General features: G+C 48.9%; 1 protein-coding gene across 1 annotated transcript in view; it reads left to right on the forward strand.

The window, feature by feature from the left end:
• The first annotated feature begins 430 nt into the window (after positions 1 to 430).
• The window catches only part of LOC125972495 (protocadherin-16), a 55,440-nt gene continuing 41,956 nt past the window's right edge, over positions 431 to 13,914 (forward strand). The window contains exons 1-2 of the mRNA XM_049726205.2: positions 431 to 829; positions 5,223 to 7,040. Coding sequence (XP_049582162.1) covers positions 5,244 to 7,040 — 1,797 coding nt within the window. The 5' untranslated portion in view covers positions 431 to 829; positions 5,223 to 5,243. The remainder of the gene's footprint in view (positions 830 to 5,222; positions 7,041 to 13,914) is intronic.

A 13,914-nucleotide genomic window follows, 5' to 3' on the forward strand; every position in this document is an offset into this window, starting at 1 on the left:
GAAATGTCGTCAGCTTGACAGCAGCAGGGTCGCTGACACAGCTCGGTGACATTAGAAGGAATTCAAGGCTGCTCGGGGTGATAACCTCAAGAGAAAACAAAGCCCAATAGATCTTGTTTTCATCAATTGCTCTTGTACTCAAAAGCGAAGGATGAGCCTCGATGGAAAATGCTGTATTCAAGTGAAGCCACTCAATATTTTATGACTCATGCGAACGAACATTTATTTCATATAAAGTGTAGAATGCCCCCTCGAGCAAAGATGAAAGCGAAATGTTAAATACTTTAGAGCTGAATGACCAAACTAAATTGACGTTTCTACTGGAAGTGATGGTCTCCCAGAGTGCAGTTCCACTGCAAAAAGCAAGGGGGCAGCAGAATGCAGGATTCAACTCCCCCCACCTCCTTGTGGCCGCTACAAGGTGAAGAAGGAGGAGGAGGAGGAGGCTGCCAGCCTGCAAACCACTGCACTGCACTCCACTCCAGTCATGTGTTGAAGATATCACATTTAGGAGAGAGCACAAGGAAGCGGCTGGAACACCACTCGGATTCTCGCAAGCACTTCGTCTTTACGGGCCAGGCAGCCATTCCATACCACCACTGGATGCAGATCGGGAAAGGAAGGAAGGAAGCACCTAATGAGGAAGTTTTCCCCAAGTTTGCAAGTGCACAGACTTTGTGTTGTGCACCGGTGACCTCTCGTGAAGATGGATGCGACTCTCACTTTCTTTTTGCTTTTCACTGGGAAGCACTGAAAGGAGTTTTCAAAAGTATTGTTGCTGTTGATGTTGACGACTTCAATCAGGCCACCTGACAAGAAACCCATGAATGTAAGTAGCCACCTCGCAATATCTTGACGCGTAACTTTTTTTTTTTTTTTTTTAAATTCATGAATGGACGTACAAGTTGCTCGGCGACATGCCAGTACAGTGTGAGGTGTTCCCAATATTTTGCTTTCTGGTCGTCATCACTGAGCTTCAGAAATGATGCTCTCTTAACTAATGAGGATAGCATCTTTAGGCGTGCAAAACAGCTTATCATTTTTTTTCCCGTGTAGACGCAAACAACTTTTTGGTTTATTTGCAGCTCTGGTAAGAAATAAATATTTGATCACTACTCATTTTCTGCAAAAAAAAAAAAAAAAAAAAAAATGCTCTGATTGCAGTATTTGCGCAGTATTGGGAATTTGGGAGTTTTGTACATGAGAAAAAAACGCTCATGCTTGTTTTACTCACATATACAAAACTTGCAAAGTAATGTCTTGTGTGCAGTCCAAAATACAATGGACTATATTAAATCACATTTTCTGAGTGTGACTTGTAAATGTTAAGGCAAAGCATCATGTAGAGTCATACTAACAAAATGTAGAAGAAAAAGCAAACGTTTTTTTGCATATACGACTTTATAATCAGTTTCCACAGCAGTTGAAGTTTGCGAGCGCACTCCCCCGATGATGCCTCTCTCACTCTGTACTGTAAATAAGCCAGCCCTGCAGGGGTTGCTTTAGTCGTGCACGCTTTGCTTTTGTTTTGCCTTTGATGTAACTGTCATGCTTCCATTGCACGAGCCATTTGCTTGCAACAGATCCATCCGTGTGTCGGATGTTCTCAATGAGCCGAATGGGCAAAATAATCATGAAGGCTGCCAGCATCATGAATGATATCCCGCTCCATCCAGGCTTCCGAGAGACTAATGCATGGTTTTGAAATGTTTGAGCTTCAAACCTTGAAGCTTTTGACTGCGAGGCAAACGCGATGCTGCCCGACCGACATTGAAGGCAAAAGTTCTCAAACAGATTTCAGACTTTTAATCAAATAATTAATAATAATCCAAAAATATTACTCAGCGTTATTGATCATCAGTGTGTGTGGAAAAAGCAAAAATGGATTATGTCATAAGCAAGGCGCCGTTCTTTCCCCCTCACTGCCCTTGCAGCCCGACACAGCTGCCGATACACAACCCTGCATGGGATTAAAATAATGACATGTGGATCCTTTTTGGACGGCCTTATCCACGCCACCCAGGAGGGCTCCTCCTCTCAGACTCCGAGTGGTTGCATTTAAAAAGCAAAAAAGCCCTACTAAATCATTCCCCTGCATTGTGGTCCTCGGAAATCTGGCAATCTTTTGAGGCTGTCTTGACCAAAGGCTTGAGGCTTGGACAATTTGTTTCATGTAGCTCATCGTGTCTTTCATCATTTATCATCCATTGTTTGCTCATCATTTTCTCTTGTATTTGTTTCGAAGACTTTGATTCCAATTACTAAATGTCACGACACACAGGCGTCACGCTGAGCCAGACAGCGAGTGCTACGTTGGACACAATTAACCCCCGCGTTACCCTTTTTATTCCATTTCAAACGGGAGCCCATGCTGCGAGGGCGTGCGGGAAACACAACGGCGTCACTTATTAAATACAAACATATGCCCGCCTGCTGCCATGCCTTCGGGAAACGGTGAATCCCGGATAAATTCTGAGGCCGTAGCCAAACATTCCCCCGACACACACACACACACATGTTGCCGACACCTGACACCGCGTGTTGTGGATGATGCCACTGAGGTGTGTGTTGCTGCACAAATGAGTCACACACAGTCTCACTTCTTGGAAGCCAGCCATGTGTTGTAAAGGCAAGACCCAACTTCTGGCCATCTATTGCGCTAGTTAGCTAACTTGCTTAGGTGTTCTAGCTATATTCTAGCTACTTGCTAGCCTAAAACACTCCAAAACAATTCCGATTTGCCAATCGTCTTGCTCACTGGACCATGGGATGATTCGTGGCGCTTTTTTCATTAGTGTAACTAATCTTGTGATGAGTTTTCAAATGTGATTTGAAGCCTTTCTAGTTGTTTTGGCTGGACGCTCATCATCTTCACGTTCGTCTGTCGCATGTGTTTGTGGTTTCCATTCTGGCTCCACCGAGCCTGGTCCAGGCTGGCAAGGCCTCTGACCACAAGCTAACTGGACTGGTGACATGAAGTCGGAGGCTGTAGTTACGTAGTGGACCGCAGTTGTAGAGAAGACCTCCACCCCCCTCACACACACACACACACACACACACACGCTATCCCCTCCAGGTTTGTTGGTTGCTTTAATGAAAGTTGTGCAAGTATGCAGCCGTGCTTGAGTTTGGAAAGTCATTGATTTATTGGAAAGATGTCAAGTTTGACAAATAGGTCGAGAGGAGTAATTAAGTCACATTTGTGCATGAATGTGAAGTCAAGTTTCAAGCTGATCCTGATCGAGTCATTGCGGCCAAAATTAAAGCCAAGTTGAGTCTGCAGGAAATCACAGTCGAATCAAATCATTACTTGGGTGAAGCTTGCGGAAGGTGGCAACAGAGCTGATGTTTTTTTCTTTTTTTTTTCTTCCCCCTATTGTGAGCGACGCCAAAAGTAAAGATGGGCTTGTCATGTTCCTATGGCGCAAGAAGACAAATTGCACTTCTGCAAGCGGCAGGAATAAAACAGCAAATGTATTTTTTTATGTATTGTGATCTATCAAGATGGAAGACGTGCGCAGTCAGCAGAAAGTGGAGCAGATGTTTTGATTCTGCTTGTAAGTCCTTGAAACCTGCAAGCGTTCACTCTCCGGGATTCAAAGTCGTCACAGGCAAAGAAAACGAGTGCGAGGTAAAAGCCTCAAAAGGAATTGACTGACTATCGCTCTCACATGCTAGCTAGCTTAACTACACAACAAAAGTTTGCAGAACTTCTCTAACGTCTTTTTTGACCTCAAGATTGCTGCTGACTGACCTCAAGACATCCAGAAAGAGTGACAGAGACGTGTCACACGTTGAACGTGGAGATTCCTCTCAGGCTTGAATCTTTTCCCCTTTCAAACTCTCTCTGCTTTGTGCATGCAATTACCCCAGCAAGTCTGCAAGATCCATTAGGCCTGCCTGGCTGGCTCGGCAGAGGTCCTCTACCCAACCAAAGGGCCGCTTTATTTCAATTGTGGAATCCTTACAAAGACTGCAGCCTTGGAAAGTTATCCTTTGTCGTTTTGGAGCAAGGGGGAAAAAATGCCCAGGGTTGCTGGAGTATAAATCAATACTGCAGACTTGAAAGTTCAAGCACTTGTCAAAGGTTTCAAGCTCCGGCTGTGCTTCTGTTGCAGCCAAGAGCAGCACACTCACAAAAAAAGCTGCTTAATGCGTTGCGTGTGCTACACATGTGTTCAACCTTTCATTTGCCCCCCCCCTCCCCTCCCCATTAGAGCCAGTCTCAAAGTGGCAGGAAGCTAACCCACAGCTCACTTTTAATCAAGAGATATAAATACCCGGAACAAAGCCAACGTTTAAAACACTCATTTTGTTTGTGGCGTAAACTCTTCAAGGAGACATATGCATTTTTTTTACCCTCCAAAATACAGATTTGAAGTGAGTGTGAACATGCACATGCGGCATACTCGCTCAGTTTAATTTCTGCTTGACGTGCCAAAAAGGTCACAAAAAGAGCAGTATGCAGTACAAAGTACGGCATGCCAAAGGTCGCTGCCATTTCTAATCATCACATTCCCAAATGGCACGATCCGAGCTCCTACATGTACTTTAAAACAAGTAAATCTCCCGAGTCGTTGACGTTAAAATTAGCATCTTTTGTTCAGAAGGCTCCAAAATTAGCCTGTGCGCGCTGATGGCTAGCTGCCAGAAGACGCTAATTGCAATGGTGCGGAGCCAGAAAAAGTTAGCGGGATAGACGGCACGGAGCCCCTGGACTTCGATCCCAAGACGAGCAGAGTTGGAGCTATGGGATTGCGACGAGAGCGTTGATCCGTTGTATCAAACTACAACTTCAATCCAGATGCCACGACTGTCTATTGCTATGGTGAGCAGCAAAAATAAGAGCTGCACCTTTTTAATTAGATGGAAGAGGAGCAGCAGCAGCCAAGGAGATGGGAAGTGGTGCGCCGCCGCCGCTGCCGCCGCTGCCGCCGCCGCATGTGGTTTTGATGTTACAAAGTCAGTTCAGCCCAGCGCGGAGGGAACAAGGTGTTGACTTATTAGGTGAAGGAAGAGGTGTGGGGAAATTGGTATGCGTGGGTTCTGTGCGGTTGGGATTGGTGCCTGTTGGACATATGGGAAAGTCTTTTGCGGAGTTTATTATTTCTCTTAAACGAGCCCGCTCTGTATGTCAACAGAAATAATACGTTGTCTCGAGCCCTGCTGTCAGCTTTTGATATTGTTCAGCATTTCCTCACATGTACTGTATGTGTCTGCAGGTTTAGAAAAAAGGAGCCAAAATGAAGACAGCTGCCAAGGGTGCGGGGAAGTCCACAATGGATCCTTTGCAAGGTGACGGCTGCTGGATGAGAAGGATTGCGCTGACGTACGCCGTCCTGGTTCTTGTTTCGCTTCATTCGCCGGCGGTTCAGGGCACCCTGGATCTACAGTTGGACGAGGAACAACCAGCGGGAACCATCGTCGGTGACATCAGCGCCGGGTTGCCTCCCGGCGTCACGGCGGCGCTCTATTTCATTTCCGACCACGAGGGCACCGGCGTGAGCACCGATTTGGACATTGACGAGAGCACGGGAATCATTAAGACTGCCAAAGTTCTGGACCGAGAACAGAGGGACAGGTACAACTTCATCGCTGTAACCATGACAGGTGTGACTGTGGAGGTAAGCATCAAGGTCAATGACATCAATGACCACGGCCCGACGTTTCCCAAGAAACACGCTACCTTCCGAATCCCCGAGCAGACGGCTATCGGCACTCGCTTTCCTCTGGACCCAGCGGTTGATGCGGACGGAGGTCATTTCACCACTCAGGGTTACCTCATCAAAGATGGAAACATTGGCCAGGCGTTCACTTTGGAGACCAGGAGGGGAAGCAACGGAGTTCTGTATCTGGACTTGGTGGTCAATGCCATCTTGGACAGGGAGAAAAGGTCGACCTATACTTTGTCCTTGGAGGGCTTCGACGGGGGTTCCCCTCAAAGAACCGATCAAATGACATTAGATATCACCGTCCAGGATATCAACGACAACGCTCCCGTGTTTAATCAGAGCCGCTACCACGCTATCATATCCGAAAACCTGCAGCCGGGAAACAGCATCTTGCAGGTGTTTGCGACGGACGCCGACGAGGGAGAAAACGGCGTGGTGACGTACGAGATCAACAGGCGACAAAGCGACCCCGATCGTTACTTTGTTATCGACCCCCACACGGGCGTCATCACCCTCAACAAGCCGCTGGACTTTGAGATGCGGCGAGTCCACGAACTGGTGGTGCAAGCCCAAGACAATGCCACGCACCCGGAGGTGACCAACGCCTTTGTCACCATCCACGTCAGAGACTACAACGACAACCAGCCCACCATGACCATCATTTTTCTCAGCGAGGACGGCTCGCCTCAAATCTCAGAGGGCGCGCAGCCGGGACAGTACGTGGCTCGAATTTCGGTCACCGACCCGGACTACGGCGAGTACGCCAACGTCAACGTGTCGCTGGAGGGCGGAGACGGCAAATTCGGACTGACCACCAAAGACAATATCATCTACCTGATTTGCGTGGATCAGATTCTCGATCGCGAGGAGAGAGACGTTTACGACCTGAGGGTGATGGCGACCGACTCTGGCGACCCTCCTCTCAGAGCCGAATCTTCCTTCACCATCGAGGTGACCGACGTCAACGACAACCCGCCGCTGTTCGACCAAGCCGTGTATCGGCAAGTTATCCCGGAGGTGGTGTTTCCCGGCACTTTCGTCTTACAAGTGACCGCCAGAGACAAAGACCAGGGACCCAATGGGGACATTAGCTACCGCATCCTTTCGGATAAAGGCGCCTTTGCCGACTGGTTCAGCATAGACGCCGTTACGGGGATTATCACCACTCTGTCCCAGCTGGATTACGAAAAGAACCCCAATCCCAGCATAACCGTCGTGGCCACAGACGAAGGGAGACCGCCGCTGTCGTCTACCGCCGTGGTCAACATCGTACTTCAGGATATTAACGACAACGAGCCCGTCTTTGAGAGCAACTTCTACAACGTCTCCGTCGGCGAGGACGCGGCTCCGGGAACGTGCATCTTGGAGGTAAGACACCCAAAGATTCTATGCATTCAAGGGATGAATTTCTTTCTGTCTTTGGCGTTTCCACAAACTGTTTTCAAGTGTCACTTCAAGCACAAAAGGCTTCCTCATGAACCTGCTTGAGTATGGGTGGGGGAGAGGCATAGAAACGAACAATGCACAGCAAACCTGAAGTTCAGGCACATTGAAGACTCAACAGAGACTGGAGATTCATTATTCAGGCATATTCTTCAGTGCGCAAGCCTTTTTTCCCCCTTACAGACAGAATCTTGCATGGATCAAAGACTTGGCTAGCGAGTGCAGCACAGACAGAGGAGAGGGCTCAGCAGCCGGGCTCTTGGCCCAGGGTTTGGCCTTGGGGAGAGGGAGGGAGGGAGGGAGGGTAGCAGAGCAGAGAGACGCGGGGCCTCACCACGACTCCTGGCTCGGGCGCACAAATAGAAGCTACCAGGACTTTCTTGTGTGAGGTCCCCCTAATTATAAATCACAGGAACCGCAAGGATGATGGCAGATGGGAACAAACTGACATTGATTATAGAATTTGGAGCACGAAGCAAGGAATAGTTAAAAATGTGTGTTTTGGAAGATTCCCAGGGCGGGTTGGAGCTCGTGTTGATGAAAATATCTAGTAAAGCCGCACGTAGTTATCTCGCCAGGAAGGACATTTTCCTTCCTCCGCATTTCCTTCGGCGTAGCGCGACTTCTCGGTTGGCCCGCGGAGTCCAAGTACACGTCCGAGTGCGAGGAGGCTCTCCAAATCCAAAGCCTGCTCTTGCTGGCTCTCCAGAACCTCTTGGGTTCTTGGCCGCCCGTGTGAGAACAGACTGCCTGGACTCGGTGGGGGCTGTTGGAAAGCCAAACTTTGTAGCCAGAAATGAAATAGTCTCTTTTGTCATTACACAACACTTTAATATGCATGCCTATTGTGATTGACTATTTCAAGTGGTTTCTTTGTTTAGCCCCCACAGGTCCCCCAAGCACAGCAGTCAACAATTATCTGTGCCTGTTCTCTTTTGCCATTTTCCCCTTTGTCGAGCCAGCCGTGTCGAATTATTGCTTTTGTTTTTGGCTGCGCGGTAGACTCTTCTGCCTTAGAGTCAAACGTTCTCGCCGTACCGGACTGGGCCTTTTTGGGGTACTCTCGCTTCCGATGTTAATTGAAGCTTCGAAATTGGACGTGTATGAGTGCGACTGGCTGCTTGTCAATCTGTAACCGATGATTGGCTGGCAAACAGTCGACAATGTAGCCCGCTCGTTTCTCTCGCCAACCGGGAATTTGCTCACCCGCAACCTGAGCGCTCCAAAAAATAGAAAAGCAATTGATAGCAGAAAAGACACCCCAAAATAAAAGCTAAAGCCTGTTAACAGCCACCGGTTTTTGTAATTCAATCGGTTGGATCCATGCAACAAAAATAGGTCAATCTCCAGAGAGGAAATCAGATTTGACGTGCAAAATGCGATTTGAAAAAACCGCAAGACGCATCCCCGAGCCAATACCAATTCTATTCTTCGGTCGAAGTTCCATTGCCGTGTCCTCTGGATGGCGCGCAAGTAAAATATAACTCAATGTCACTTTCACTTTATATATCAGTTGTATTTGCTGGATTGTAAACCGTGTTTCAATCCAAAGCAGCCTGTATTCATCACAAATGTGACAAGCCCTCTTAGAACAATAAAAGGCCGACTAGATCCAATAAAAATAACAAGCAATATGTGATCAAATGGTATCATTGGGCAAGGAAAAACTCGACTTTCGACATTGATGTCAAGGCAAGCCAGCCAGCCAGCCAGCCAGCCAGACAGACTTTTGTATTGGAATAACAAAGCAGAAAAATTCCTTAGGAAATTTTACATGTGGCCGCTACCTGTTGCACGTCTGTAACCCGTCAAGATTTATCGCGAGTCGGTCTTGCCTTGAAGATCTGTTTTAAACTTTTGGCCTCGACAAAATGGAAAGTCTTACAAAGCTAACAGGCTAACTTTGCGCTAGCTAACCACCTGGGCTGCAATGCTAAAGCAAACTCCTGGTATGCAAACATGCCGCAAGATAGCACCCTGATGACCTACTGATTTCACTTCAAAAGTCATGACGTATTGACTGCTAACTCATTCACACCTCACTTTATGATATACGTTTTTGTCCTTCTGTCTGCATGGGGCTCCCAGTCAAAAGGAGAAAGTCGTGGTGGTGTCATTTGGGAGGGGTAGGGGGGGCCTCTCACGGTGGTTGAAGGGGAAATGAGCCCTGACAAGTGCTAGCATGAGTGACAGCGGCGACACAAGCAAGCGGGGGGTGCCGCGATCCCTCCTTGTCTGTCCGTCCGTTCACTCGTCTCGGTCCAAACTCTTATCAGATCTCACTTCATTTCTCATTAGCCGGCCGGGTGTGACTTTTGACCGTATCGTTGACCCTCCAATGCACGTCACTGTGTCAAGTTGTACCTTAACCTCGTGCAGCATGCAGGTCAAAGGAAATCCAGAAAAATGTGGGCAGGAGCGTATCCAACTGATCTGAACTACTTGACATTTTGTATTTCTGGAAACGCTATTGATGTATTATCCAATCCTGAAGTCATTTCATTCTTTGTTGTGTAAGCTCAACAGCATCACGCTTGAGCGTTCACGCCTCATTTTCAAGCCTTGGCTCGACCACCGCAACCGGTAGCACGGAGCCGGGCTCTTTAGGCTCCTACAGTACCGTTTAATCTCTCCCCGCCCGCCCGCCCGCTCGTTCGCTCGCTCGACTTTCCTCAGAGGGTTGTAGAATGCCAGCACCGCTTCGTTACGTCTTCATGAGCTGTACGTTGGCTCTGGAACGTATCCAGCTTGAAAGAGGCTGAGGCAGAAAACGTCTCCGCCTGGGATTTGCATGAAAAATCGATCCGTTGCCGAGAAGATTTCTCATCAATGTTTCAGTTGCTGCGACAAAATGTTCCTTCTGCCAAACGGCCTTGCTGCGTGCGACGATATGGTGACTGTGAGGGAAAAGGCAAAAGCTCAGCCACATTCTTAACATTCACTCTTTTCCTCCCGCCGACGGACTTGGCTGCCTTTTTGGAATGGAGATGCCTTCCAGAGTTTTTTTTTTGGTGTGTAAACACGGGAGGCCAGTTCGGAATTGGTAATTTTGCACAGAAAGCATGTCATCAATTCTCACCAGATGTTTTGTGTGAAGAATTTGCGACAAACAAAACGCTCACTGGTTTGTTTTTCTGCCATCTCGGACGGCGTGACGCCGCGCTCGGACTGGTGTGTTTCTCCCCCCCCCCCCCCCTCCTGTTAACGACCCGGCTCCTCGGTACAACTTCAGGAAACTGGGCGTGCTACTTAATGTGTTAGCAAATGTGATACTTCCTCGAGCAATCCACCCTTGGGATTTTGTCACGACAACCACACATGTGAACGGAGCGTGGGCGTTAAGGTCAAAGTTGTCTCCTCAGAGGTTGCCAAGTGCGTTTTATTGCCCGTGTCCATCAGCGAGTTCACGGGATTCCTAAGGCATGCGTGAGGGGGGCGGCCGGGCCGGGCCGGGCCGGAGGTATTAACGTTGTGGATGGTCACGCACCAAAATACAAAGACTCGCAACTATTAATTCCATTTACGAGAGAATGTTTTTTTTTTTCTTTGGCTAAACCGGTTCTGGATAGACCGCCAGACTGATTTACGGCTTTGGCGTTTCGGCGTAACGGTGTGGTCGCTTAATGGTTAGCACATCTGCCTCACAGTCAGGACGTTTTGCTTCAAATCTCCACCAACCGTGTGGCGTTTGCATGTTCACCATGTGTTTGGTACTCCAGCATGCTCTCGTGTTTCAGAAACATGCGTGTTAAATTCATCTTAAGCTACGTGAACGTGAGCCAACGTGAGGTTGCCCGACCACGACTGTGAGAATCTGCTTTGGTCTCGCAAAACACACTTGAATGCGAAAACGCTTAATTGATTTTCCTAATCGTTGAACTGGGAAATTCCTTCTTGCAGAACGAATGTTGCTCTGATGGTTATCAAACCAAACAAGGTGAAGGTTGATGATCGGCGCAGACTGTGGCCAAGGCACCCTGACGATCCAGAGAAACATTTGCACCATTGGAAATGTGAATCCGGGGCTTTCCTTCCCACATCTGCTATTTAAAGAAAGGAAGATGGCAACCACCAGAATATTTTCATGAATGGAGCCCAGCCGACTGCCAGGTGAGGCCGAACTCAGCGGAACTTGTTCGTGTCTATGAGAGAAAGCAAAGACGGGAGATGATCCAGAGGGAGTGTCGGCCTCTGGCAGCTGTGAGCTCCCGACGCAACAGCTGGACTCAGCTGTTGCTCCCTCCTTGGATCCAGGGTGGGATCACCATCAAGGAAGACCGCCCTTGTCTCCCTTGTATGACTCCAGACATGTTATCTCCCCTGGCTTCCTTTCCCACATTGTCCTGTCCTGTCATTTCCTCCCTCTGGAGGAGGTGACCAGAGCAGGTGAACGCGTCGCATCTGCAAACCCTCCGGCCTCCGCCGCTACTCGGACCCTGCCCGGGTTTATCTAATTTGATAATGCCGGGTGAAGTCAGGCTGCAGGTGTGTGCTCCTTCGTTGACTCCATGATTCACGTCCTCCTCCACTTGGGAGCACCGAATGAGGCCAGGAGGTTCTTTGGGCTAGCCAGGCCTTCTGTTCTCACAGGCTCATTCGCACTTTGGCAGTTGCCGGACAAGCTGGGCACCGGGAAGCGTCATCTGCTCTGAGTAGTGCTTCCGTTCCTGAACAAATCTGGGCTAAATCATCCGTGCAGCCCCAAGCTGTCCATCAGGAGCCACCAGACTGCGCAGCAGACAGCCGGCCGGTGACAGCGTGCCAGGTAGCCAGAATCTGGAACCAGTGGAAACTTGACCCCGTCCTCGGAAGAAAAGAAAAAACCCTGCAAGGTATTTTGCAGGACACGGGGGTCCTTGGATATCTGACATCTCGGGGTTATGAAAGGTGCACAATTAACGCTAATCATTAAATGTTAGATATGATTTCCATTCCAATAGTTACTGTAATGATGTCTTTCCCACCGTATCATACATAGGATATGAGCCGTTCCCACTTGCATACAAGTTTGGATTACGATGGCGCATTCCGTTGTCGGGCCTCCTCTACTCTGTCTTTTGCATTTATTACAAAATGGCTGCTTCCGAGAAAAGCATGCGCTACGCACACACACACGCGCGGAGACCCTAAAATATCTTAACCGCCCAGAAAATTATCTCCACATCCAAATCGCGAGTGTTTACAAAGAATGCTTCGCTCGCGTCTGCCAGAGACCTCAAGGGGCCTTTCTTTTTTTCTTTCACCGCCAGCCTCGCTCTCTCCCTCGCTGCCGCATGGCTGGCTGCGTCGCGTTCCGTCGCACACAGCGCGCGGTTACGCCATTCTATTTCGACTGGGCTAATTGGATCCGTTTGGTCTGATTAGAACCGGGGAAGGTGGCCCTGCGCCAAAAGGATGAGCGCTAATGTTTGGAAATGTTCACGTTTTATCTGATTGATGGGAAACAGCTCGGCAATAGATTGTCACTTGTCGTATATCATCCGCAGACCTCCGTCGAGGCCCGATAGATAATCCCGTTTTGGATCAGCACCCGGTCGTATGCCATTTTGGATTTGCATCTTTCGCATCTGTCAAGCGGCTGGCGATGAGACGCCGCCCGCCCGCCCCCCCGCCCGCGTGCGTTGTTTGCAGGGAAACGCTGCGAATGTTGACACAAGGAAATCCTGGCTCCACACCTGTATCTCGTTTCTATCTTGGCCCGTACGCCAGCCGGCCACCCTTCCATTTCCCGCTTCAAGGAAAACTGATGACTATTTAGTCTTGCGTAATCCTGCTTATAAATAAAGACATTTTAGCGCCGCTCGCTAATCTGGCAGTCGCCCGCCGAGATAAACCGAGACCTCGAGGAGATTTTCGAAGGTAGACGGGCTTCCGCAGAAGAGGAAGACGCGACAAACCAAGCCAGTGGAGACGGATGGTTTGCGGCCAAGGGATGCGCTACTTTTACATGTCGCTTGGCCGCCGTTGTCAGACAGCCGGGCACCCGCACATCCTCTACGGTGGTCCGCTTGCGTGTTTCAGAGCCATTACCATAACCCTCCTTGCGTCATATTGGTCACAACCCAAGGTTGTCTGTGCGTCCGTCCGTCCGTCCGTCTGTCCTATGGGGAGGCCAGACAAGTGCTTGTTTTAAAAATTTAGCAGCGGGACTAATTACCACAGGCTTGTGTACTCCATCAGCAGGGGCTCATTTGGCCCGGTGCTGGAGTGTTTATGTTTAGAGCTTCTTTTAACCACGGGCGTTGGGAGAGCAAATTTAGATTGTCGTGCACTACGGAACCCAGAGGCAGTGTGGGGAGAGCTGTAATTAGGCAGGAGAGCCTCACTTGAGATGTGTGATGTGGTATCAAAGCAGCCAAGCATTGGCTTTGCTTGTGTGTGTCCGTCTATGTGTGTGCGTGTGTGTGTGTGTGTGCGCGAGTGCTTGCAGGCATACTTTTCTTTAAGCAAGAATGAATTCTCCAATCAGTGCTTTGGACTCCTCCCAGATTGCCTTCGCGGTGTTGCCAGTGTGTGAACGGCAGAGGAAACATTGACAAAGCAGACGCTACAATGCTTTGGCATCTTCGGGCCAAACGACAGCGACGCGCTTCATCGCCCGGCGTGGCGTGACAGCGGCTCTGCATCCAACTTGGAATATGAAAGGAAAATGATGGAGGTTATGTGTAGGTTTGACTGAGGAGATGAGAAAAAAAATTGCTCCAGGCTAAATACGGAGATGATTTCTTCTCTGTTGCTCCATAGGGAAAAACAACTTGTTGATGTTTTGACAGCAATGCAAGCGCTTCTTGCTGTCTCT

The sequence above is a fragment of the Syngnathus scovelli genome, chromosome 7 (genome assembly GCF_024217435.2).
Source record: "Syngnathus scovelli strain Florida chromosome 7, RoL_Ssco_1.2, whole genome shotgun sequence".
Taxonomy (NCBI): Eukaryota; Metazoa; Chordata; class Actinopteri; order Syngnathiformes; family Syngnathidae; genus Syngnathus; species Syngnathus scovelli.